This window comes from Euleptes europaea, chromosome 5, assembly GCF_029931775.1.
Source record: "Euleptes europaea isolate rEulEur1 chromosome 5, rEulEur1.hap1, whole genome shotgun sequence".
NCBI classification, from domain to species: domain Eukaryota; kingdom Metazoa; phylum Chordata; class Lepidosauria; order Squamata; family Sphaerodactylidae; genus Euleptes; species Euleptes europaea.
Genome location: NC_079316.1, coordinates 36127210 through 36154817, shown reverse-complemented (window position 1 = coordinate 36154817; position 27608 = coordinate 36127210). Strand labels below are relative to the sequence as shown.

The window sequence follows — 27608 nt, the reverse complement described above, 5'->3', positions numbered from 1 at the left end:
ATTATACAACGTTTGTTCAACACCCATGCCATTTTTCTGTCCACTAGGAAGATGTGTATTTTCTGTCCACTAGGAAGATGTGTATAGTTGTGCCCTTGCCATGGTAGCAGCTCCATCACACAGACATTTTCCGCATTCTAGTGTATGAACTATGCCATGAAGTTCTAGTATGTTAACTAAATGAAAAATTGTGCAAGTTCTGCAAGAAGAATTAGCTTGATTCTCTCCCCCCCCCAGCCTTTCACAAACAGTGTTTTGTACATTGTTGTCTTCGTACCTGCCACACTAGTGTATTGAGCAGCTTTATTGGCGACCATTAGAACAGAGGGAATCTCTAATGCTTTCCGGTACTAATGGTAGCTAGCTACAAGAAATGATCAAATAATAATGCCTTGGTAAATGACCTTGCATTTATTTGGAAGGCTGCCTATTTAAGATAATCACAATTATTGTTCATGGTGACACAGGCCTGAAACGCTCCTGAGCATTCAGATGGCAAAGTTCAAGTCACTCTACACTGCTAAGGATGAAATGTAATCTTGACCACTGGCTATTAACCATTCACAAATCAAGTGTATCTTTAATTGTGTCACTCTCTGCAAGACTGACTTTAATATGTCTGAAAGAATTTTCAGTAACCTGTGTATTTGGTACAAGCCATAATTTTTACCAAAACTTTTATCAGTTTTGAAAATGGGTTGCTTTTTCTGTAATGAATACAAGCAAATATTTGAGCTTAAAATTAAGTTTTTAAAAAATTGTAGGACAGTTCAGACTGACTTTTCTGCCAAAAACAATTACATGTGATGGGGAAGACAGGGGCTTCCTGAACTGCTTACTTGGTGTCTTCTCCAGCCCTGAACTTGCCAGACTTCCATGCATTGATACAACAGACAAATGCATGTAAAATTCAGTGAAAATCAGCCCAAATCATCTTGTATGTGGGATCCTGATTATGTGGTTCTAGTTTGTGCACATTGGTTTTATGCATCTTGACCCTCTGCAAATATAAAACTCCTGCAATGACATCCACAGACCTGGAGATGGGATAGGTGTGCCAGGTGGGTAGGACAAGAAGACGAGATCTCTCCTCCCCTTAATGTGTACCTTTTAGTTATAGAGCAGTTCTTCAAAGGTAGGGCTGGTTTGGTTCAAGTAGAAGATACGTTTTCACCTATCTGTATGTGGATATAGAGGTTTGTTTCAAGTGCTTTGCTCCTCTGCCTTTCTTTGTTGGTAGTTAATACTCAAGGTTTCCTTTTTTGTTGTAAGACAGAAATGTCAGAATCTGGAATCCGTGAATTATTTTCACACTGCAATTACAACGGGGGAGCATAGAGTATTTAGCAAATCTTTGTTGCTTATGCTTTTGAAATAAGCTCTAAGAGAGTGCTTGTTGGCTATTGTTGGAGGAAGTGGCTCCCTTTTAGTATCTGTTGAGAAAGTATTCAGTTCTTTTTCATGATTTAAGATGAAAATAATTCTGTGCATGCTTCTGTGTTCACTTCCCATAGTTCTTTGAAGTGTTTATATATGCTTATTATGGTAGCATGAATATTCAATGTTTTTCCACTCAGAAGTGATTTTATCCCCAACATCCGTGAATATGGTGTAGTGTTGTACCTTACTAACCTGAGCCCATATCTTAGATGGATCAGCCCCCATTCTTTCAGTCATTACATGCACGATCAACCTTGCAAAGAGTCCCTGGGGCAGTTCTTGTAATGTGAATGGCATAAACTTATGCAAGATTCTAATCGGTAGATTTCTTTCTTTAGTGAATTTGGATACTCAATTATAAAATCAGTTCCAGGGGCTTGACCATCTTGGCTGATTGTTGTGGTGTGCGAAGATAGCCAGCCTGAAAACAAACTTCAGTTTATATTAGGTATTGCTGAAAAACTTCCTAGATATTTTTCAGGGAAATGCTCATTGTCAAATCTCTTCCACAGAATTTGTTACCAAGAACCTTTAATTACAAGAGCCAAACCAGAGCAAAAGAGGGAGTTTTTTCTTATAGTATATAAATCTCATTGTAGATCCTGCACATACCACCTTTTCCTTAGCAAGCCTACCCATGGCTCACTGAGTAGCCTGTTAGCTGTTCCTTATATGTAGAGTTCTTGAGGACTATCAGTTGTAACTCCTTACACTGTTTTTTTGGGGGAAAGACATACAAAAGGGATTATTTTTCTTGGGATCTTTGTCACATCTGCAAGATTTTTCCTGGCTCTGATTTAATTTGGTGTGGAGCAATTTCCCCATGTCTAAGACTTGTCTTATACACTTCTACATCAGAGGAAGCTGTATTGAGCTCAGCAAAACTTACTCATAAGTAAACATTTCATGGGCTCTGACTGCATTGTTTTAAGGCCCTACAGGTAATTTGTGTGATGACATTTAGTTAGGAATTTCTCTTGCATGAAGCATAGTGCATATTTAGCATAATATCTGTTCTAAAGCATAACAGTGATTTATCATACAAGCAGCCTTTAAAAGGCAACCTGTTAGAACTTCATAGAAGTGTTGGTAGAATTAGTGTTCATTTGTAGCTTGTCTGGTATCTCCTGGGATAGAAAGTTGCTAATAAGTAATGATATTGTATTATCATGGTTGCAAGGTAAGGTAGGGCTGTGAACCTAAACATAGTTCCTTGGAATCATGTGTGTCTTAAATCTCTTGATGTTTTTGATTACCGTATGTTCAGGATTTGAATGTAGACAAAAAATTGTGTTTTTTGTAAGAGGCTTGGTTTATTCACTGGAGCTGTTAAATTTTATATGGCGATATGTATTTGTACAGTGTCTTAGATTGAAACATGTTTTGCCTTTCTAGGATAATGGTCCTTCTTTCTCTCCCCCACCCCAAAGTTCTGTTGTTCCTCCTTTCCATATCTTTTTTTTTTGTTTTCTTCTATCCTAAAAAAAGCCCCCAAAACAATTTTATCTAAAAACTGTTTGTGACTCTGGAGCAAAGGCTGTAGATTAACTGCTTCTGAAATTCCTTGTTGATTTTACCAGAGCTGCTTCTTAACAATGTTAATCAGGCTCACTTTGTGGGGTGGGGAGTTAGCTGAAAATGTATTTTGCAACCTCTCCATTTGATAGGGCTTTCTTGTCAAAGGTGCTTGTGGGATTGCACCCAGATTGTGTCATGAGCTACTTATTCAGATTGACTCAAAATACCACTCATCTATGTCTACCCTTTTAGTAAGGCACAATTTGGAATAAATTTTAATATCTTGAGAGATGTTGTTAAGCTTGAAATTAAACAGCAAATTATTTAAAGATGGCATAAGATTTTGCTCGGTGTTTTTTACCCCTTCAGATCTGTCCCTTTCTGAAATCTTGTTGGGATATATCAAGAATCAGCCTTTGAAATATAATTATTTAATCAATATCCAGTTGAAGCCAATATTAAAAATTTATATGGCTAGTGCTGTTTGGTGCTATAATTTGTTTTCTAATCAAGACACAGATTTGGACTCGCAGTATTTGGTAATTCAAAGGTTTTCTGCTTTGGAGATAAATTCTTAAGGGTAATTAAATAGATTCTGTTGGGAACTTTGTTTAGGAAATCTTCCTGGAAATCTTCAGCAATGTCTGTCTTTCTGAGTGTGTTTCTGATATAGTCCCATTTTTCATGTTCTAGCCTAATATTTGTATACCAGAACATACTATCATTATTGTTTTAGTTAAATCTCTGTTTTCCAAAAACGTTTTCAGCATATCCTTCCTCTTCCTGAATAACTGTGTCTGTTTTGTATGATTCTGACACACAATGAGTCAAAATCTAACTGTATTTAATATCTGCTAAAGAATGATTACTCTTCAAAAAATAACGACCCTGCATCTTACTAGGTCTGTTCTATGTTAACATAAAATCTCATGATCACCATGGATTAAAAGTGAGTTTGCCCTTAAATTAGTTTCTTTTGTCTCATGTAAAGGATTTATAGATGTAATTCACAAGATGACCACTAACTCTTCCTTAATGGTGTTTTACCTGTTGATAGGGAAACCATAGGATGAAAGAGGAAATTTTCAAAAAGGGTTGATTTGGTGTGTAAAACCTTTCCTGTCTAAAACCTGACATCAGTGTTTCTCTCTTCATTTGCTACGCTTGCACAAACAGTGTGACACCATCACCTCAACAGGTTCGTGTCTGCCCTCCCCAAATGTTCTCTGAAGATGGATCTAACCTTTACTCTGCTCGGGGCATTTTGTCGCTTATCCAGTCTTCCACCCGTAGGGCTTACCAGCAAGTCTTGGATGTGCTGGATGAAAATCGCAGGTGATTGGCCATCACTGATTCTGCCCAGTTTACTGTTTCTTACTTCCCTTTCTTTTCCTTTTTAATTGATTTTGATTTGTTAAATAACATGGAATAAAATCAACTTGTTTTTTTGCTTTCTTTTGCTTTTGCTATTTGTGAATGATGTTTCCAAAATTCACATTTCATGGGTTATCTTCACTCTGATCCAAGAAATAAGATAAACATTTTTATAGTGATTTAAAATCCTATCTCTTTCTAAGTGGAAATCTGAAACAGAGCAACAACTTTCAACAGAGATACAATCCAGACCAAGTCAACACCTTTAAGTCCTGTTGATTTCAATGGGTGGAGGCTTTCCCCCTTTTAATCACACTTGGGAATGTGAATATTCATTAGTAACTCACCAATAACAAAATAACTTCAGAAACAAAAGTTCAAGTCTTTTTAGTATTGTGGAAGATCTAGGTGAAAAAATATTGATGTTGATTTTGGCTGTGTGCTGTCATCTTCAGTTGCCTATGGTTCATGTTGTTAGACGAAGACTGCCGTAGTTCTACCCTGAAAGGCAAACTGTGTAGTGACTTTAGATATAAGTTGGAAAGAAAATAATTCTTCAGAAAATAATTCTTGGTATATAGAGGAGGGCCATCGGTACCAAGGTCCTTCAGATGTCCCAAAATCTTTGCTTGCTATTTGTTTATCAGTTAACTGGTAAGCAAATATTAATCTGGGATCAAAGCTTAAGATGATGTAGTACTTGCATATGACATTATTTTAAAAGTTTTTTTCTCCAGGCAAAACTATAATTGTTTGGATTTGAATCCTGTTACGTTGAGGCCCTCTCTCTTGGTTAACTATTTTGTAATCAGACTTCCAATCTTTGTCTTTATTTGTTACAATCATAGATCAGCCAGAATCAACACAGTCATCAGCACATCTACATACAATAAAATTTCAGAGCCACATAGGCTGAGTTCAATAGTACAGACATAATTAGTCAAAAGACTTAATTAAACCTTTCTAAATATGCCGAGGTGCAAAACTTGACCACTTTAAAGGTGGTATGAGATTTCCAATGAGAAATCTACATATTCTGTTGTTGCTTAGGGGATTTGTGACATGGCTGTCAGGAATCTCAACTACATGAGCGGCCTTTACCCAAATAAAGTTTTTAACACAGGAAAAACCCCACATTGCACGTATGTGATCATTGTGAATGTTGACATGAGGAAATCTGTTAATAAATGGAGCGGGACTTTTCACCTAAAACTTTTTATATCTTAACGCCATGGGCCAGAGATGGCATGGAGCAAGAGCTATATAGGATCCTTACAGTACAATCCTATGCAGAGTTACTGGTTTGTTCCAAGTTCAGTACAAGAGGCTTACTGTAGAGCAGCGGTGTCTGATTCCTTCCCCCTCCAAGCCCCTGTACTATTCTTGGAATAGTAAGCATCTAGAAGATATGGTACTTTTTCCTCCCTGTTCTTATTCTCTTGATTTAAAAAAATTGTTAAAGCTACTAAATATCAGAATCAGACTTCAGAAAAATAATCATATTTTTGTGAAGTTTTTGTTGTCTATCTGGCATTCCAAAGTTAAGTAAGCTACCTGGAAAGACCTAGCACTGGTTTTAAGAAGTACATGCTTCCATAGCGATAATCCAGATCTAGAGCTCTGTCCAGTAGGTGCATGGGACTTTACATGGTTTGGTTGTTTATTTTCACCATTGGTGGTAGTTCTGTGTACTCTGCAGAAAAGTACATGAAGCAGTGTCTCATATTTTGAAATGAACTGAGTGTGCTTCTGCTCACACATCCCATATGTACATAGTGACACAGGATTAGAGCTTATTCCTTGGATCCTGTGACAGTGTTCCACATGCATTTTACTTTGGTCACAGCACAGCTCACTTGCTGCATTTACGCAAGGGCTTATTGAAAATCACTGGTCTTGCACAAACAGAAGTACTAGAGGCAGAAGAAGCAAACTTTGCTCTTGTGTGGAATGCAATCATAGGATCCAAGCTACTGTGAAAATATGCATAGTAACTTTGTTTTCATCCTGATATTGATAAAACATTGTCAAGGGACATACAAGACCATGTGAGAGGATATGAGAGAAGTTACACCAGACCATGCTGGCTGTCCTACTTTCTCAGATCTAGCTTTGGCCATCCCAGCATGTATTTGGGATAAGCCCTTGTAATCACTGTAACTAATAGTAAGCTGACTGATCTCTGTGTGAATAATGAAGGCCACAAAACCAGATCACCTGCAGATAGGATAAGGGTATCTACCTTCTCTGGGAAACTCCCCAGTGTGCAGAAAAAATAGGATTTTATAAATAAATCAAAAGAACAACCTGATGAGGTCTCAATATTCCAGAAGGGATAGAATGTTGAGAGCAACTCAGTCGGTTTAAAAAGATAAGAAAACTCAGCCTACTCAGAGTCCTGAGTGCTTAGAGAGACCTGGAGGGAGAAATTTTGAGGAGTGGGGTAGGACTTCCAAACTGTTTATCTCCCCCCCCCCATCCTCACAGGTCCCCTGATTGTCTCCTTCCATGGAAAAAGTCTTACTTTTTTATTCAAATCAGTGACGTGAACTGGGAAAAATTAATCCCTGCAGAATAGCCTCACTGAACATTTCTTTAAAATTAAAATTGTTTTGAAAATTTCAAGGGAAAATTCCTAACATTGAATGGACAGTTTTCTGTTTTGCACATTGTCAGGAGTGTCCTGGATCATGTTATAAACTCTAAAAAATGACTTCCCATTATAATTACTTGGCAAAGCTCATTTTGAAGAGGGGAAAAAAGGATATGTTCTTATTCCTTTCCAATACGTGGTTCTGTTTTGAATGAAGTTTCTGCTGTGCATGTAGGAATGTGAAATTTGGAACAATGTATCACTTGCATGGCTACAAAGCTGCTCATTTCATAGTATTTCTAACTAAACTGTTGCTTTTACTGGCTTTGGTGGCGTATTCTCACTGTTTAAAGTTATGAATTCTTACAGTGAATTTTGGCTTTGTTCTGTTCCCTAGAATCTCTGCTTTTACTTCTGTTTTGACTTTCCTCCATTCGGAACATTTTCTGATACATGTTTTTGTTGCTGTTTTTACCGGTTATGCACCTACTGGTTAGGTTGAATGCATGTTGTACTGGTAAAAAATGTTGAAAATTTATCATTGCTGAGTTAATACTATGATAAACTAACTCTTCTCTGTTTACATGTTTTTCCTCTCCCCTGGAATATTCCCTGTGGGAAAACTGACTTTTTGGGACCTTCCTGGTATAGGGCAAACTACCTGAAGTGGGCACATCTGACACATCTGAAAGATGCCTGTAACAATGAATACTTGTATCACCGTACAAGTATGTTATCTCTAGAACATTGATAAACATGCTTGGGATAGTGACTACTTAGTGGTACAGGACTAAATTAACCCTGTTCATATTACCCATTACCTCTTTTTATTTCATTTAACTTGGACAATGAAAACAAGTCAGTTTAACTTTCATTTTTAACAATCTTGAGTTTAAATATGAAAGAAATAAAGCACAGTTGTTTTAGGAAAGTTTCATTCTCTAACATCAAATATAGCTGAATACAATATTTGCAATAAGACATAGTGGGTAGAGGAGGGGAAAGTATAAATATGACCTTTGAGAGATAGTTAGAGATAATTTCAGATAGAAGAGAATGAGTAGGCTAGTGATTATTGCACTTTTGTTCCACAGTTCCTTTGGAAAGACTTGCAAAGCTTTAATCATCTCTCTCCATATGACCCTGTATGCCAACTTTACTCTGCTGGACATCACCTTCTGGTTATCTCCTCCACCCAAGGTTTCTTGCTTGCAGTTGACTAGTGCGGATCTTTTAAGTTGTGATCCCCACTTTAGAAAATATGCTTCCTGAGGAAGTAAGAGACACATCCTCTGTAGAGGTTTTTGACAGAGTGCTGCAAATTTGCAAGGGCATTTAGTGGCACCTGAGCTGCAGATGGGGGTTCATTGTATAGTGTTGGTATGAATGATATATTGTTCATTAATGGTGTCAGTGGAATGAACCTTTAGTTGCAAAGGGGCCGTCAGAATATAAATGTTTAAATAAATGAATAACATTAACTAAAACTTTCATTAACTGGCAGAGATATGTATAAAGGCCTAAAGCTGGTGCCAAATGCTGCTACGTGGAACATTAATACTTAAAGTAGTTAGGGGTGCGATACTTACTATGATGAACCATTCATTTAATTTTTTGAAAGAGGAGTAATGTTTTCCAGTCAACAAATACGATTATCAGATTATGGCGAAGCATAGCTTCAATTATATGTCCCATGCTTTGCACACAGGGGGTTTCCAGTTCAGTTCCCATCATCTCCATGCAGGGCTGGAAAAGACCTAGAAGAGCAGCTGCCAATCTCAGTACTTGGTTCGTGATATGATATAATAAGGCAGAGTTGTATATTCATTAACCTGCCATCTTCTGCGACATTCCATCTTCACTTCTTGTGCTAGACCACTCTCTTCTTTTAAGAAGTGTTGTGTTCTGCATTTGTGAGGGACAAGGGACAGTGGGGAAGCCTATTCCTACTACACTACCTAGTGAAAAAGTTAAGCTGGTAAATGCATACCATTCTCTCTTCATTCCTTCTTGAAACTGGAGCTGATTGTCCATTTCACAAACAGCACAGAAGTCCAGATTTTCAAAAGTTAATCAGCCAATTCATACAAGTAATGTGGACATCCTTATATAACTCCTCACTTGATGGCTTATCACTTAATGATACAGAGGTGAATGTCTTAATTCTTTCTGTTTAAAATGCTGTTGTGTGTGAGGTGATGTTGGATGACATGAAAAGTAAGTGCATTATGTCTCAACATGATACGCATATGAAAGCGCTTTTACCAGTGGACAAATGGGGCGGATCAGAGTTAGCACCACCACACAGACTGCAGATCCCTGTTTTTCTCCCCTTGTTGTTCCTGCAGGTTCCCTGTTTCCTAAGAGCAATATGTCAGGGAGCTCAGTTGGTAGCACTAGGATGAGGGAAAGTTTTGTTCCATTGGCAGAGCTCCGTAGTGCCCAGATAATGTATTCCATAAGTGATGTACATGCCTGTGTGGACCCATCTTAATGAAGCCTGCACATTTTTGTGTGCCTTCAGGAAATGTATTTTGAAATGTTAGTATAATGCCATCTCTCTTCTTCCCTCCCCACACACTAGAATGGATCAATATATTGTAAGGTGCATAAGCCTGACAGTGAACATGGCGGTCCCATTTAAATTTCTATTCTTCCCCTTCTCGTTCTGGGTGAAGGTCATCTTGAACTCGCGGGTATTACTATCACATGCCCAGGGAGGCAGGATTAAAGGATTTTTTCATCCACTTCCTGTCCCCTGGGCGGGAGATCCAGTTTCCGTCCTGCCTTGATCAGGGTGGCAGCTTCATTTGTGAACTCTGACTTTGATCTAGCCTACTTCTTCTATAATTGTCCGTCCGTTTGTAATCCTTGTTTAGTATCTGAGTGAGTCGCCTCTCCTCCTGTTTTCCACACTTAGCGGTTCCAACCGCAAGACTTCCCTCCCTGAATTTTCCCTCAACTTCTACCTTTTATACTTGTTGCTCCCCACTTCGCCCGTGGGGCAAGGTGGCGGACGCCAAGAGGGATTCCAATTCTGATCTCCTCTCTGAGGAAGATCCTGACCCTGCCCTCGTCGCTTTGACAGGGCGGAGGCGAAGGGAGCGCTCTGCCGGCTGCAGTTCCGACGCAATATCTCAGGGCGCGGAAGGCCCGTCAGCGCCCAAAAAGACGCGTTCGGCTGAATTGTCCCAAAATGGCGCGAAACGCAGGGAGCGGCGCAGTTCGCTTATTCCGACAGGGGACGCCCCTCTGGAAGGTTCCTCTACTATTCAGGAGACTGCACAAGGGGGTAATGTATCAAATTCCGAATCTGAGGCGCCGCTCACTCAGCTGGAAATGGTTGAGTTATTTAATGGGGTATTAGACAGACAAGCCCAAATGATGATGGCCCTTAAGGATTCCTTAACCCCAATCATCCAGGGCGCGGATTCGAATCCCGCACCTAAACCAATCCAATGCCCACAGCGGGAAAGGGAGGGCCAATCTAATTCTCAATGGCGCACTAAAGCGGCGCTTAAAGCCCCTCCCCCCCCCCGCAAGACCTCCAGATCCTGGAGGATGCCTCTTCAGTAAATTCCGAAAATGAAGGTAGAGAGGAAGGGGAGTTTGACTCCGATGAGGACACCCCTGTCCTATTAGAAGAGCAACACCCCCGCTTGTTCGCAGAGGAGGACTTTCAAGGGCTACTAAGTAAGGCCTTTTGGCTCTAGACCTCAATGAGGACCCAGTTCCAGCAACTGATCCTGCATCTAAAACCAGAAAAAAGGGAGCTACGGAATTTTTCCTAGCACTAAACCACGGGTTTGGGAGATTCCATTCCCTGAGTTCTTTGAAAACCAGGTCCAAACTGAATTGGATAAACCCCTGGCTAACAGGCAGTTCTCCGCCAGTACAAGGAGATTATACACCATGGTACTTCAGGCAATGTCTCTCTTCCAGCTCCCTCTAATCGACGCCCCAGTGGCGGCTGTTCATTCCCCGGATCTTCCATCAGAGGATGGAATGGGGACAATTAGAGACACACTGGACAGAAAAGCGGAAATTCTCTCCAAGAAGGTCCATGAATCAGCCACTTTAGCCATTCAGGCTTCGGCGGCAACCTCTATCATGGCCAGAGCATCTGTTGTGTGGCTTAGGAAAATATCACAACTATATGATGGGGAAAACTGCAAGGTCCTAGAGGGCCTTAATAGGATGCTTAAGGCCTCTGCCTTCATGGCAGATGCATCTCTGGATGCCATGTCGTTTGCAGCACGAGCCACTGCCTCCAATATAGCGATCAGGAGGGCGCTTTGGATTCGCCCCTGGCAAAATGAGTTAAAGAATAAGACATTGACTATGTCATACCCTTATACTGGGGGCAAGCTTTTCGAGGAAAGACTAGAAAAGATCCTTGTGGAGATCAAGAATAAAAAGAAGGTCCTCCCAAGGTCCTATAAGAAGGATGGGAGACAAACTTCCTCCTTTCCTAATTTCAGATCCGCCCATACCTTGGCTCCCTTCAGACCCGAACAACGTAGGGGGTCCTGGAATAACAATAGCGGCTCCTTTTGGAGCGGGGGAAACAGGTTTTTTCATCCCTCCCAGGGACAAAGCCAACAATTCTCTAACAACAAGGGTGACAAATTTTCCAAAAGCTCCAAGCAGTGACGCCAGGTCACAACCGGTGTGTGTGGGGGGGCAGCTTTTGCAGTTCCACCAACAGTGGAAAAGGACCTATACAGACGTGTGGGTTCAACAGGTGATTTCTACGGGTTATCTCATAGAATTCACAGCTCCCCCGAAAGACAAATTTGTGAATTCACCAAAATCCCTTCACAAAGAAAAGCACCACAGGACATTGGAGGCCATAACACATCTGCTTCAAATTCAAGCAATAGAGCCAGTTCCCCACCCCGAGATTGGCAGCGGGGTATATTCAATTTTCTTTACTGTCCCAAAGAAAAATGGGGACTGGAGGGCTATTTTGGACTTAAAACATCTGAACAAAAGGGTCACGTACAGGAAGTTTCGCATGGACACCCTCCGTTCCATCATGGAGGCCCTTCACGTGGATCAGTTCTTAACATCCTTGGATCTGAAGGAGGCATACCTCCATGTACCAATACATATAGCCCACAGAAGGTTCCTTAGGTTTTGTTATGCCAAAAAACATTACCAATTCCGGGCCCTCCCCTTTGGTCTGACCTCTGCTCCTCGCGTCTTCAGCAAGATACTGGTGACACTGGTGGCACTGATTCGACAAGAGGGGATAAAAGTTTTTCCATATCTGGACAACATTTTAATTTGTGCCAATTCGAGGGAGGAATCTTTCTATCACATGTCCAGAGTAGTTCAGATTCTTTCAGATCACGGTTTCCTTGTCAACCTAGAAAAGAGTCAGATGTCCCCAACCCAGAGATTGGAACACCTGGGAGTCATTATAGATACTCACAGAAATCTGATTTGCCTTCCCCAAGACAAATTATCCAAAATTCAATTGATGACTCAACTCGTAATCAAATCCAACCAAGGCAGGATTATGTTCCTTGCCGGGTTGCTGGGGAAGATGGTAGCCTGCCTCAGCTCAGTGCCTTGGGCCAGATTTCACTCAAGGCCTCTACAGAAGATTTTACAGCCCTATCAGAGCTTGATCACTCGGAGCAGAGACAAATCCATACCTCTACCCTTCAATTTCCGAAAGTCCCTCCTTTGGTGGTGCCAGAATCGCAACCCCACCAAAGGGGTGAACTTTGTCATAGAGGACCAGATTCAGGTTTACACAGATGCCAGCCTGGAGGGCTGGGGGGCCACCTGCCAAGGTCAAATGGCTCAGGGGGGGGGTCGGTAGCAAAGAAGAAAATGCACATAAATGTGCTAGAACTAAGAGCAATCCGACTGGCAATGATACACTTCAAAACTATAATACGGCACAGACACGTACTGGTCCGCACGGACAACGTATCTGCAAAGGCGTATCTAAACAAACGGGGGGGGGGGGTCAAGGTCTTCAAAACTCCATCAGGAAGCTGAAATCATTCTCTCCTGGTCAGAAATAATTCTCCTGTCTCTTTCAGCAGAACACATAAGAGGGGTACTCAATCTTCAGGCCGACGAAGGCAAGTGGTCCCTAAACAGGTCGATGTTCGCCCAGATCATAGAGATATTCGGGCAGCCCAAAATAGACCTATTTGCTTCAGGGAGCAACCATCTACTCCCGCGATTCTTCTCCCGCTATGCGCAACAGGGGGCGGAGGACATGGATGCTCTGATGGCCTCGTGGCCAAGGGAACTGCTGTTTGCCTTTCCGCCCATTCCCATACTCCCCAGAGTCATAAGGAAGATCAGAAAGGAAGGAGCAGATGTCATCCTCATTGCTCCTCTATGGCCAAGGAGACCTTGGTTTCCCAGCCTGAAGGAATTATCTGTTCAGGAGCTGTGGGAACTACCATGCATCCCAGACCTTCTGCATCGGGGTCCGTTACTCCACCCAGACCCAGCCTGGCTTCACTTAACCGCCTGGAAATAGAAAGGAAGTCCCTCCTAGAGGAGGGGTATAGCTCACAGGTGGTTGATACCATGCTAGAGGCTAGAAAGCCTTCCACCAGGAGGATATATAACACCTCCTGGAGGGCTTTCGTGCTAAGGTGTAGGCGCAAATAGGTAGAACCCCTTACCCCGGGTATCTCTAAAGTCCTGGAGTTCCTTCAGGACGGAGTGGATCAGGGTCTAAAAGCCTCCACCTAAGCAGGCAGGTGGCAGCTATCTCCACAGTGCTTCCCTTCACTGAATCCCTTCCTTTGTCCAGACATCCCCACATCCCCACCTTCCTGAAAGGGGTCATTCAATCCAAACCTCCGACGGTCCACTGTTTCCCAACCTGGAGCCTCAATGTAGTTCTCACAGCCCTTATGAGGCCTCCCTTTGAGCCCATTAGGGACATTCCCCTGCAGATGCTGAGAATGAAGACCATCTTTCTCACGGCCCTAACTTCAGCTCGGCAAGTCTCCGAGCTTAGGGTGCTGTCCGCACGAGAGGGCCTGTGTGTGTTTCATAAGGACAAGGTCGTCCTCAGAACGGACCCTTCCTTTATTCCTAAGGTGAACTCAGTGTTTCACCGATCACAGGAAATTCACTTACCATCATTTTGTCCCAATCCAACCCATCCCAGGGAAAGAGAATGGCATCACTTAGATTTAAGGCGCCTTCTCAAAACTTACACAATCCATTAGGCAAGGTGTCGCCTTATTCATTTCATTGTTTAACCCTTTTAAAGGACAAAAGATGTCTAGTGCCGCCATCAGTGGCGTGGTAAGGCAGTGTATTACAGAGGCTTACAGAGCCAGTAAGGTTCCACTACCTTCTGGCATCACTGCCCATTCGGTTCACAGCGCGGCCACGTCCGCTGCCTTTGCTAAGCAGGCCTCATTAGATGAGATCTACAGGGCAGCCACACGGTCTTCAGCATCAACATTTATAAGACATTAAAAGATCGATACCATGGCCTCGGCGGATGCAGCCTTCGGCAGAAGGGTTCTGGAGCACGTCTTGGATTGATCTTGGTCCCTCCCAAATAGTTAGCTCTTGGATATCCCGCGAGTTCAAGATGACCTTCACCCAGAACGAGAACGGAGCCTTGTTTACTCACCGTGAAGGCTCCTTCTGTTCTGGGTTGAAGGTCATCTTGCCTGCCCAAATTGCTCAAGAATAACAACAGTATTTAACCAAGACTTGCACAGAATTTTATTCAGGAATTACAGTGTTGAGACTTTCAACATAGGAACGTATTACAAATTACATATGATGTCCGCCATCTTATCCTGTTCCAATTGTCTTCATGTTATCTATTGTTCTTTATTGTTGATTGTTCATTGGAGTTCATGTAATGTTTATATTTCATAAGGTGTTGTGTCACCTGCTGGCCTTTGCACCTAACTGTCTCCTTAGCTCGGCAAGTCCGAAAACTGGATCTCCCGCCCAGGGACAGGAAGTGGATGAAAAAATCCTTTAGTCCTGCCTCCCTGGGCACATGATAGTAATAGCCGCGAGTTCAAGATGACCTTCAACCCAGAACAGAAGGAGCCTTCACGGTGAATAAACAAGGCTCCGTTCTGTGGCATGTCCTGATGTCGTTATGCCATGTCTTTCTCTGCCCCAGACACCACATTTGGCTGCTACTTGCAGTGGCAGGAAAATTCTCCGTATTATGAGCTGGGATACAGGTTTAGTTGTACTACCTGGTACTAAAGGACAAAAAGTTGATACAAGGCTGCCATTGAGTGGGATCACACTGTTTTTCCTTATAATATGTGTTTCCATTGTAAGTAGATTTAATACTAATTGGCTCTGAGAAAAGCTTGTGTCCCCAAGTTCTTGGGGGGGGGGAGTTTTGGCCCCTAATTTTGGCTGTAATAAAAATTCAGTTTCAATAGAATGTTGATTTTTGTGGAGTTTGCCAGTTAAAGCAGAGTCCAGGTTAGCTGTGAATGAAAATTTTCATCTGTCTGTGATAGAATATTTTGTGATACCTTCTGCATATGTTGGTACAGATGGTTAAATAACACACACACCATTCAGAAATAATTAGTCCTTGTCACCACTAGCTGTCTTGTCAGTCTCCCAGATTATATTAAGAATGATGTACCTTTCTGAGTATACCAGAGGAAGGCTGGTTCAGAGAGATCTTTTAAAGTTAGGTTGTAGTTTTTGAACATTTCATTTGACTGTGGAACTGTAACTTCGGACATGCCCTGAGATTATTATTATTTTGTATAAAAAGCTGAGGGGTGTAGGCATTCTGCTTGTTTACCGACCACCTGATTCTCCAGTGAGCACCCTGGCCGAATTGGCAAAGGGGGTCCCTGATGTAGTTCTGGAGACACCCAGACCCATCATTCTGGGGGACTTCAACATTCATGCTGAGGATACTTCACTGGGATTTTATAGCTTCTTTGTCTGCCTTGGGTCTCTCCCAAATCATGACTGGCCCAACACATGAAAGAGGCCATACCTTGGACCTAATCTCTTACACTGAATCTTTTGGGGCAGGTTTCAGGGCTGGAGATTCACCCTGAACCATGGTCTGACCACTACCTACACAAAACCAAGTTCAATGTGGCTCCAACAACCCTGCAGAAGCAGGGGGCAGTTAAAATGGTCCTCCCATGGAGGCTCATGAATCCTACTGGATTCCAGAACACTCTAGGGGACTTTAGGATTCTAAACACGTGCTCTGTTGCAGTTGCACTAGAAGTGTGGAATTTTAACTTCCTTATAGCTGTGGACAAGGTCGTTCCTCGATGACCTCTCCTGCCCTTGAGATGAAACCCAGCCCCGTGGTTTACCACTGAGCTGGGTGGTCTGAAAAAGGCTGGGAGACATCTAGAACAGCACTGGCAGAGACTCATACTGATTATGACAGGTCATGCTCTACACCTTGCCTGCATTTTAAATTATGAAATGAACAAGCTGAGTGCCAAAACAAAATTAACAGTTGCTGCTGAACTGGCTCAGTGAAATAGAAGGAATGTGGAGAATTTAGAGAGTGGGCCATTGCAATTATATTAGTTTTTAACTGTATAGTCTCTCCCTGTCCTTCATCCTGATTGATACTTGGACCCTTTACAAAACAATCAATGACGTTACCTAATGTAGTAATAATACTTTAAACAAGTTTTTGATAAGGGGGGATTATTGCAGGGTAATTGCAGAGGAACCAACAGCCCCCTAAAAAGCATCTAGAGAATAAAAATCTGCAGTGTGCTATTGTGATTTATGGAAGTATGAATCCTCTTAGATCTGTTAAGTAGATTATTCTCATTATATACCCACTAACTATCCTGTGGTGAATGTGATAAGACAATGACCACTGTTGGCAAAGCCATGATTTTAATCTTGCATGCTGAACTGTGTAAAATCCTCTTTTCTCCCTTTAAAATTTACATCCTATCACTTGGAAGACAATCTGTATAATTTAAGACATCTTTGTGCTAGTTTCAGTATCTTCCTCAAAATTAACATCGGAAAAATATGCAAATTATTAAGATCCCCTCACTTTAGTAACAATATTAGTATTTATAAATGAAATGTCTTAACCAAGAGATTATACTATGTCATATTTCAGTACAATATAATGGAGATACTCTAACAATCTTTGACTCTGGGTTTTGTTCTATTTTTTTTTCTCTCTCTCCTGCTTCTATCTTTCTTGTGTCTTTTGTCTACAAAAACTTGCCCTAGGCCAGTGTTACGTGGTGGGTCGTCTGCTGTCACCTCCTCTAACCTTCTCCATGACAACACCAGGTAAACTTGCATTTAGTTAGTCACAATATCCTATATCCATCTTTCACAGAACCTGACAATGACCACTTCCTGGCTGTATTTCCTCAGAATTAAACTCCTAAATGTCCAGCAGGGCTGATGTGGCATAGTGGTTAGAGTGTTGCACTACGTTCTAGGATGACCGGGTTCGATTTTCCTGTTCTGCCGTGGAAGCCCACTAGGGGACCTTGGTCCTGTCACAATCTCTCAGCCTCACAATGGTTGTTGTGAGGATTAAGAGGAGGAGGGGGGAACAATGTGAAAAGCTGCTTTGGGTCCCTGATCAGGGAGAAAAGTGGAATAAAATTTATTAAAAAGCATATGTATTTTTACTTAGTGACAGGAATGTTCAGTGCAGCACACTGAAAAACATGTATATAGCCTCTTGTTTCTTATTCTGATACCCGTCTATCTACTCAGCTGCCACAAGGATTTTATAATCCTTTTACTGACCTGTTCTTGTCAGATCTCAGAAGCTAAACAGGGTCGACCCTGGCAAGTATTTGGATGAGAGACCTCCAAGGAATACCAGGGTTGTGACATGGAGGCAGGCGATGGCAAATCACCTCTGAACATATCTTGCCTTGAAAACCCCGTCAGGGGCTGCCGTAAATCAGATGTGATGGCAGAAAAAAAAGCCGTATGCGACAGAAGTAATTGTTCAATTTCTCACTGATGTTAGCGTTAAAGAGCATTTCAGGTTGGAGGGTTTTTTCCCCCCTCAAAATGATTAAAACATTTGTAAGCTGCTAAATCAATTTGACAATACATTACACATTAAATTTGCACAGAGTTCTTAAACTTGCTAGGTAGACAAATCTGTAGAACAAAGTTTTATATTTGTAACCTGTTGAAGATAAACAGTACTTTTTCAAATACTGCCTATGGAATGTGGTGCATAGCTCATTCCTTCTTTTCTCTCTGTTTCTTTCGTAAGGACAGTCCTGCTGGATCAGACCAATGGTCCATCTAGTTTAGCATCTTGTTTCATACAGCAGCTGACCAGTTGCCTTGAAGGGCCAATAGACAAGGCTCAGAGGCCAAGGTCTTCCTTGATGTTGTCTCCTAGTACTGGGTTTCAGAGGTTTACTGCTTCTGAATGTGGAGATTTCCTTCACTGATCATGAATCTGTCTATCCCGCTTTTAAAGCAGTCTATGCTCATGGCCATCACTGCCTCTACTTGTTGAGGAAAGAAGTGTTTCCCTTTGTCTGTCCTGTATCTATTTCCCATCATCAATTTCATTGGTTGCCCCAAGCTCTATTATTATGGGAGAGGGAGAAAAAGCTCCCTCTATCCATAGAATCATAGAGTTGGAAGGGACCACCAGCGTCATCTAGTCCAACCCCCTGCACAATGCAGGAAATTTACAACTACCTGCCCCCCACACCCCCAGTGAGACCCCCACTACATGCCCAGAAGATGACGAAGATGTGTTCCCTCTCATCATCTGCTTAAGGTTATAAAATCAGCATTGCTGACAGATGGCCATCTAACCTCTTCTTAAAAACCTCCAGGGAAGGAGAGCTTACCACCTCCCAAGGAAGCCTGTTCCACTGTTAGAAAATTCTTCCTAATGTCTAGACGGAAACTTTTTTGATTTAATTTCAACCCGTTGTTTCTGGTCTGACCTTCTGGGGCAACAGAAAACAACTCGGCACCCTCCTCTATGTGACAGCCCTTCAAGAACTTGAAGATGGTTATCATATCCCCTCTCAGTCTTCTCCTCTTCAGGCTAAACATACCCAGCTCCTTCAACCTTTCCTCATTTGATTTGGTCTCCAGACCCCTCACCATCTTTGTTGCCCTCCTCTGGACACGTTCCAGCTTGTCTACATCTTTCTTAAATTGCGGTGCCCAAAACTGAACACAGCACTCTAGGTGAGGTTTGAGCAGAGTAAAGCGATACCAGCATTTCACGTGATCTGGACACTATACTTCTATTGATACAGCCCAAGATCGCATTTGCCTTTTTAGCTACCGCATCACACTGCTGACTCATGTTCAGAGTTTGGTCTACTAAGACCCCAAGATCCTTTTCGCACACACTACTGCTCAAATAAGTCTCCCCCATCCTATAATTATGCATTTCAATTTTTTTTCATTTTCCACTTTCTCTACCCCAGGCATAATGTTCTAAACCTGTATCATGTCCCATTAGCTGTCTTTTCCCCCAAACTAAAAAGTCTCAGACTTTCCTATTAGGAAAGGTATTCCAACTCCTTGATCATCTTGCTTTTTCTCTTTTGCATTTTTTTTGAAATTTGGCAACCAGAACTGCACATGCTATTCCAAATGAGACCACATCATGTCTGTATACAATGGAATTACAATATTTGCCTTTTATTCTCAGTCCCTTTCCTAATAATCCACAACAGGGAGTTTGCCTTTTTATTTCAGTGGCTGACTATATTGTGTGTGATCATACAAAAGGGTTTATTCTGCCTGCATCTGAGAAGTTTTACTATCTCCCTCTCCATTCCTCAGGATGGACGCCAAAGTGCAAAAAATATTTCTGTAGGAATTGTTTGGTTCAAATGCTGAGAAAATATCCTGTTTTAATATACTGCCTGAGAAAACTGGCTGTGACTGGGAAAATATGGGTTTGTGAGTTTCTGCCTTTGTGTTTGTTTGTTGAGTGCACATATGGTAGTATAGGAAAGGAAGATGGCTAGGACCTTTCTGTTTCATCTGCTTCATTTATAGCACCACAATGTTTGGAAAGCTGATGATCTGTTGTATAAGATGGAAATGAGATATCCTTTATAATGACATTATCTAAAGGACTGTTTATGGCCCACCGAAGCATCTTGGCAACAGCATTTCTGAAACTAATAAAACATCGAATGTTCCAGACTAGTGCAGAAATCTGATAGCTAGGTTTCTCATTTGAGAGTGCACTAAGGAACAGAAGAAGTGAAGTGGAGTGCCTGTCATGCCCACATGACAGGGCAGAATAAGAACATTGCCAGGATAACCCCTTATAATAGCGGGTCATGACAAGTAAAAATTACTTCCTCAAAAGTAGACAAGGAAGTGTTTGTTAGTTGGAAGTTAGTTTGTTTCCTTCTCTTTCGGGTCCCCGGTTTCTCTGGCCATCAGTATGTCACAAAGCACGCTCCTAAGATGTACTGACAGGTGAGATAATCAGTGGAATGTAATTATGGGGTGGTCATTTTTATGCATTTATATGAAAGGTTTTTAGTGATCTTTGACTACATGTTTCTTAGGTTCTTCCAGCATTGTTTTACTGACACTTATTTCACCAAGCATAATATGCCTGGGGTTCATTCAGAAGTCACAAACCAGCATTTTGTTCAGGCGGTCTTTGGGCAGGTACAGCTCTTCCCCTTGTGCACAGGCTGAAAACTGCATGGTTTGAAACACACAGAAATGTGCTGTGTCGGTTGAACTGGATGAAGTGGCAAACTGTTCTCTTGCAAACACACCAGGTTTATAAACAAGGATTAAATTGAGGCTTAAAATCCTGCTTTGTAGGCAAGCGAACAGACTACTTTATTGATTCACCCAGTTCAGATATCACAGTTTGTTCCAAATCAGGAAGTTTTCAGTCTACATACCATATATGATGGGAGAGAGAAGGAGGCATATGCGTTTAAGAACTTCCTGACTTATTCATACCACAAACTAAGCATTATTTCTTCAAGTGGTTGGAATATAGCCTTTGTGCACAAGTATATAATAACCAAAATTGACAACTTGGATTCTCTTTAATTCGGATGAGCTAAATGGGTATTCACAGTCTCTTCACATTTGTCAGAACCTAACTTCTGTCTTTGTTTCATAAGACTCACTGGCCAGTTCAAGCAGTTCATATGGGCAATAGATCTTGTATAACTCTGTTAGTAAAATGAGGTGTGCTGAACATAAAAACATCTCCTTAATGGACTCTTCTTAATTCAGTATATTAACATATAAGCATGCCTATATGGAATGTTTTAAAAGAATTGTTAAAATTGAAAACTGAAATCAACCATCACAGAGAGCCTGACTGATTTTTTTTCATTGTCCAAGTTCATAAAAATGCACATTGATATCAGCACAGTAATGGGTGGAGAGAGGGGATTGGTAATTCCCCCTTTATTTATTTATGTTTATAGTCTGCACTTATCACTGGGACTCAGCATAGATAATACAATCAAAAGGACAGGACATCCAATAAACAGTGCAATAGAATTCTTTCGTTTATTACAGGTAACATGATATTAAGCCTGAGCATTATGAGTAAAGGCTAGATTAAAAGGAAAAAATAGGAAGCTTCTCGTTATGATGCTTTAGACACTATAATCTCTTTAGTTGCCCCCCAAAATATATATATAGCTGAAATATGCTATGATACATTGATCATAACATGTTTTCTTTACAAACCTTATACTGAAGAGGAATTATGTAAAATATATTTCTTGTTTCCACACCTTGAGCATGAGTTTTTTCACTTAGTTCAATTTGTAAAAGTAAGAAAACTCCTGAAGTATTAAAAAGTATTAAAACTCCTGAAATTGTCAGGAAGTCCCCCTGAGGCAAGTGAAGATGCATTTTTGTACTGATGTACAGAAAGAAACTAGGAAGAGAAGTAATGGTCGTAAATTTGGTCAGTTATTGATAGAAACCCATACAGAGAGAGGAATTTAGCAATTTGTATTTAAACTGGTTTGAACGGCAAGCCTATGTACGTAAAAACATGAGTAATTCAGGACATCTTGACAAATCAATGGGCTTAAACTGAAGTAACTCTCCATAAAAAGGCATTGTAAGATTTGTGTAAGAAAAGCACTTTTAAAACTCCCCTTAAAGAAAAAATGTTTTAATATTTTAAATGTTAGTTGAAACCAAAAAAGTATGTATTTTGACCAGGATCCTAAGAGCTCCTTTAATGTGCCAAAGAAACTTCAGTGTGACTACAGAGAAACTGTTGATTTCCCTTTTCAGTTGTAGCCTCTTGGAGTGCACTGAAAGTAACTGTGCAGAGTTCCCTGGCTTTTCACTTAGTGCAAGGGCTGTAGTGAGAAGAATTCAGGGTGCTGAAATACCTCAGTGCATGTATGAAATGCCATAAGTGGCACATTAGATCCCCTTGCCTATAATTCCCTCTCTGCGTGCACACCATTGAAGCATGTTATCTCTCTAATCTCATAGATACGGTCTTTCAAATGTGGATACAACATTTGAGGGAACACCAGAAGATATGACAGTTGTGGATGCCGCTTCACTAAGACGACAGGTACCTACGAAACTAATGCAGTCTGCTTGTCTCTTACCAGTCATGTAGCAAATGTTGTTCTGTGTTAAATTTCACATATGTCATGAATATGTGAGATGCAAAGGGAACAATATAAATTTGCACTACAATTTGGAACTACAAATGCAACTTTTGATATGGGGCACGAAGAGGTCATAGTTTGTTATCTGCAGGTTATCCACTTTGTGCATTTTTTGTTTGTTTAAACCATTCATACCCCACCTTTTGATTAGAATCTTCAAAGTGGCTTTAAAAAATTAATTAAGAACCAAGATACAAGCTAAAATCGCATAAAAGGATAGCAATCAAAGAAAGTAGCAGCAAACTGTCACAGCAGAACAAAAGATGGATTCAGAGCACTCCAGTAAGAGCTCTACTTGCAGAATGGATCATTCTCAGATTCCAGTTTTCCCACAGCTCCTGCATCACTCTCAGAGTTGCTTCTAAGGGCCAGGGGATCCAGTCTACGGGGCTGCATTTTGAGGAGGAAATTCGCAAACACTTGCCCATGCAAACAGAAGTGCTTTCTGCTTTCATAAGGGTTCCAGTGACTCCGATCCACTAGCAACAGTAATTCATATCATGTCACTGTAGCCATGTACCCTGTTCCAGGAAGAAAGGGGCAGGGCCTCTTAGGAGGACCTTAGCATTCACATAGGTTCATATGGGAGCCAGCAGGGCCCAGACCATTTAGGGGGTTAAAAGTGAAAACCAGCGGAAACCAATGAAGTTGTTGCAAGGTTGGGGTTAGGCCACTTGGGATATGTATTACCAGTCAGCATCCTGGCAGCTACATTCTGAACCATTGGCACTTTCCAGACGCTCCCCACATAGTGTGTGGTACAGTAGTTCAGCCTGAAGAAGTGAACTGTGACTCACAAAAGCTCAGACTCGGCCAGAAATTGTTAGTCTTTAAGATGCTACTGGACTCTTGCTCTTTTCTACTAGTTCAGCCTGGCTGTCAGTAAGGCATGAATTAGTATGAATAGGTAAATCTCCATTTCTGAAACATTTAGCTAAGGAATTCATGGCATAGATGTGGCTGTCTGGTAAAGGGTTGAAATGCTATAACTTTTTTATAAGTATTTGTAAAAGTGAGAGTCAAGCATATACATTTCAAAATGTTGTGAGAGAACTGGGAAAATTATTTGTATAGCATGAGAGGAAACATAAAAACAGGGCACTGCTGTCTGTGAAGGGTGATGTCTACACAGCTTGTCCATATGCCCTGGCATTAAAATGCATAAGAGAGGCTGTTACCACATAGGGATTTTCCCCTGCAGGGAACCCCCAGATTAAAGGGGGATGTGCATTCAGGGCATTCCAAGGGCTTTTAATCTGGAAGGGGGATGGGGATGAGGTGGCTTTAGATAGAGTATCCATCTGAACACTTCAGGGCAGCTTGTGCTATATGCCAAATCTCCCCACATGCCCCACACACCTTTTAGCCCTTTCATGTTTTTTTTGGTCTGTTTTTTGCTTTCCCTGCCAAGTTACTCTGCAGCATTACCATGTGGCTCATTAGAGGAAAGCTGTTTTTTTCCAAGCTATGTGGGATCTTGACAAAAGTACCATTGAACCTGCACTTCTGCATAAGCATGATAGGGGGTAGGAAAGGAGGTACAAGAACAGGGTGGGTGGATGCTGTTCCTGCCCATGTCAACATAATTTGCTGCAGCTGCAGTGGTGGTGTTTTTTCATGCCCCAACTAGAAGCAGCCAGAGACGGGGGGGGAGCATTAGAAAGAGAAAGTGAAATGACCTGTATCCATTTGCAAATCAGTGGATTTTCCAGACCTATTAGTGGGAATTGCTGAATTCTACTTTGATATGGAAGACCAGGAAGAAATAGCCAGGATTCTGAAGTCTAAGAGTTTAGAACCAGAGAGTTGTTAAGTCTTATATTGCACGAGTTGCATTTACACATTACTAGTTCTCAGGTTACCGACCCCTTTGTGGTAATTCAGATCTTGACTGGATGAAACAGAGATCTTGAGGCACTTAGTAGGCTGGTCTGAGCAATCAACCTGAAAGACATTTTCTTTCTCCCTTATTTTAGATAATCAAACTTAATCGCCGTCTACAGCTTCTGGAAGAAGAAAACAAAGAACGTGCTAAAAGAGAAATGATCATGTACTCAATTACTGTAGCTTTCTGGCTACTAAATAGTTGGCTTTGGTTTCGGCGCTAGAGGTAGCCACTCCACTTCAAAGAAATTTGACAGTGGGAAAAATATAGAGAATTTGCAAAGTCCTTTGTTTCTGTCTCTGAATTGTACGGTGATTTATGATCCACGCACTGGAAATTCTGCTGCCGTGAACAGCTATAACATTACAGTGTTAAAGGGATGTCTGGATTATTGTATTTATTTTTTCAGATTTGTGGTTACATTCTGTTATGCTCCTTTTGCATGTCTCAGTGTACATTTGGATGAATTGTTTTGCAAAGGGAACTGCTTCCATCTCAACCTAGTGAAGGCATCCTGCAGACAATTGTGTGGAGGAAGACAAAAGTTGAATTTGTGGAATTAACCTGCAAACTGTCATAATTTAAAGTATGGGTTTCTTATTGTTATTCCAATATTAAATGCAGCACCTTTATAGCTAACCTTATTGCACTTGTTTTCTTTTAGCCAAATTGGGACGCAGTAATGTGCCGGATTAAAAAAAAAATCCTAGCACATGAGTGTCTCTCTTGTTCAAGCACATGTACATATTGACTAAAAGACATTCTTTGCTAATATGTCAGCAGATTATCCAGAGGTGTGTTGTAAGAGGTATTTTAGTTTTAATTTTGCAGATGTTTTTTCTAAAAATACATTTTTAAGCAAACCTGTCCATGAATGATCTAAAGATTATGGAACAAAGTACCAATGGTAGTGTGTATAATAAAACAGTCAACCCAAAGCAATGTTTAATTTCTTATTTTTACAGTTCACCAGAGATTGTTCTTGAGATGCTTGAAGAATCTGTACTTTGAAAATGCTTATGTTTTATTTTTTAATATACAGGGAAAAAATAGTTGACTATGAACAAATCAACATTGCATCACTTATTGTCCTGTAAGTGTAGCTATATTTGCTTGTGGACTTCTAGTCAACACATTTACACAAACCTTATTTTCCTATATTAATATGTATTGTATTTTACTCTCTTTTGACAGTGTGCTATGAAATATTAAGTGGGTTTACATATTACACATCTTAAGGGTGTTTACTATGGGAAAAGCCCTGTCCCAAATATTTTCCATTGATAAAACCTAGACAAGCTGAGTGATATGCTGAAATCTTTAAAGAAAGAGTTTGCTAACACCTAACAAGACATACAGATGGGACACGATGTAACAGGAACAGGGAAGAAGGAAATCGCTATGATATGCCAGGTTGAGGATGGTGAGAGTCAGAAATTCACCAATCACAGCAATGTATATGGAGTGACTTGTGTTAGTGGAGACTGGGTTAGACACTTCACACTGGTACTCTCCAGTATCACTGTGGATTGTGCCGTAGATGGCAACAGTCCAGTTATGCTCAGATATCTGGATCCAAGGGCTATTTCCAAGGAGCTCTCCATTGTAAAACCAGCTAACAGAGGTTTCTGTAGAGGCGTCCTCACAGGTTAGAACAACAGAACCCATTAACTTTATCAGGAAGGCAGAGAGATTGAGATAAATCCAATTGATACTCCACCCTTCTGCAAAGGTCTTAGAGTGGTGCATTTTGAATGATCTCATTTTCTTCCCACAACAACCCTGTAGGGCAGGCCTGGTTAAGAGATGGAGTTGCCCAGGGGTATCCATTGAGCTGAGGGTCAAAGTGGACACAAGGGGACAACTACCTAGTGCCTTGCTGAGTCCATGTTCAGTAGGAGTGGATGAAACCTAGTTTTTATATAAGCACAAACATAGCTGAGGGTCTGCCTGAAGTCTCTCCATCCCCTGCCTTGTTTGCTGCATTTTATTACTGCAAACACTTTTTAGCTAGTGCAACCAGCCCAGCCCCTCAAAATCATTATCAATTTTTAAGTGTTAAGATTTTTGCCTGCCTTGATATGTAGGACCATGTGCCCCTCTAGTGTCTATCAAGGGAATTGCACCTCCATCAGGTGCCCTTCCAATTCAGGTACCTGTTCAGGAGTCACCAGTTTTGCCGACTGCATCAGAGAGGATTCTTTGCTTAGGGCCTCTAAGCTGTCTTTGTGCCAAGCCTCTGTCCCTGGCACAGACTTTTCCATGGACCCTACGGAGAACACGTGGTTGTGTTTTCCTGAGATGTTTCTGTTCACCCACATCAAGCTTTGATAACACTATTTACTCAAATGCAAGACTACATCTGAGCTAAAAGGAAAAGCCGGGAAGAAGCAAATCACCAGTATCAATTTTAAAGTGTGATCTCGTCTGGGAAGCTAAGCAGGGTCAGCCCTGGTTAGTACTTGGATAGGAGACCACCGAGGAATACCAGGGCAAACCACCTCTCTTTGTCTCTTGCCTTGAAAAGCCAGGAGTCGGCTGCAACTTGATAAGTTTACACACATTCAAATGTGGTCATTCCATTACTTGCAAAGTATTGTTTTCATTCTTTTTTCAATTGCAACAACTTCTTTTAAATTACTGTCGACAGCCAATACATATTAAAAATTCCTTCCCAGCTTTTGTCAACAATTTCAAACGTGAAGGAACAGAAAAGGAAGTTCAGTCCCCACAAATAACGTATTAATAATCCCCAATAATAAACTGAAGCTAACCTTTGAAAGCAAGCCTTGCGAGTCTCCGAAGTCCAAAGGAGAAACTCTCTCACTAGGGTTGCCAACCTCCAGGTGGTGGCTGGAGATCTACCGCTATTACGACTGATCTCCAGCAGATAAAGATCAGTTCACCTGGAGAAAATGGCCACTTTGGCAATTAGACTCTGTGGCATTGAAGTCCCTCCCCAAACCCCACCCTCCTCAGGCTCCACTCCCCAAATCTCCAGGTATTTCCCAACCCAGAGCTGACAACCCTAACTCTCACCTTCTGTTTTTCCAAAAAGATTTTGGACTCTTTCATAAATGCTTGTCATACATTTGTAGGCATTCCCATGTATCTGAAATGTGAACATGCCGAGTCCTCTGCACAGTGTGTTGGA

The 27608-nt window shown here is 41.3% G+C and overlaps 1 protein-coding gene across 1 annotated transcript in view; it reads left to right on the top strand.

Annotated features, from left to right (window-relative positions):
- MFF (mitochondrial fission factor) overlaps positions 1-24978 on the top strand; it is a 38585-nt gene extending 13607 nt beyond the window's left edge. Inside the window, exons 6-8 of the mRNA XM_056850662.1 lie at positions 4135-4293; positions 22385-22469; positions 24546-24978. Of these exons, the coding sequence (XP_056706640.1) occupies positions 4135-4293; positions 22385-22469; positions 24546-24677 (376 nt within the window). The 3' untranslated portion in view covers positions 24678-24978. The remainder of the gene's footprint in view (positions 1-4134; positions 4294-22384; positions 22470-24545) is intronic.
- The last annotated feature ends 2630 nt before the right edge of the window (positions 24979-27608 follow it).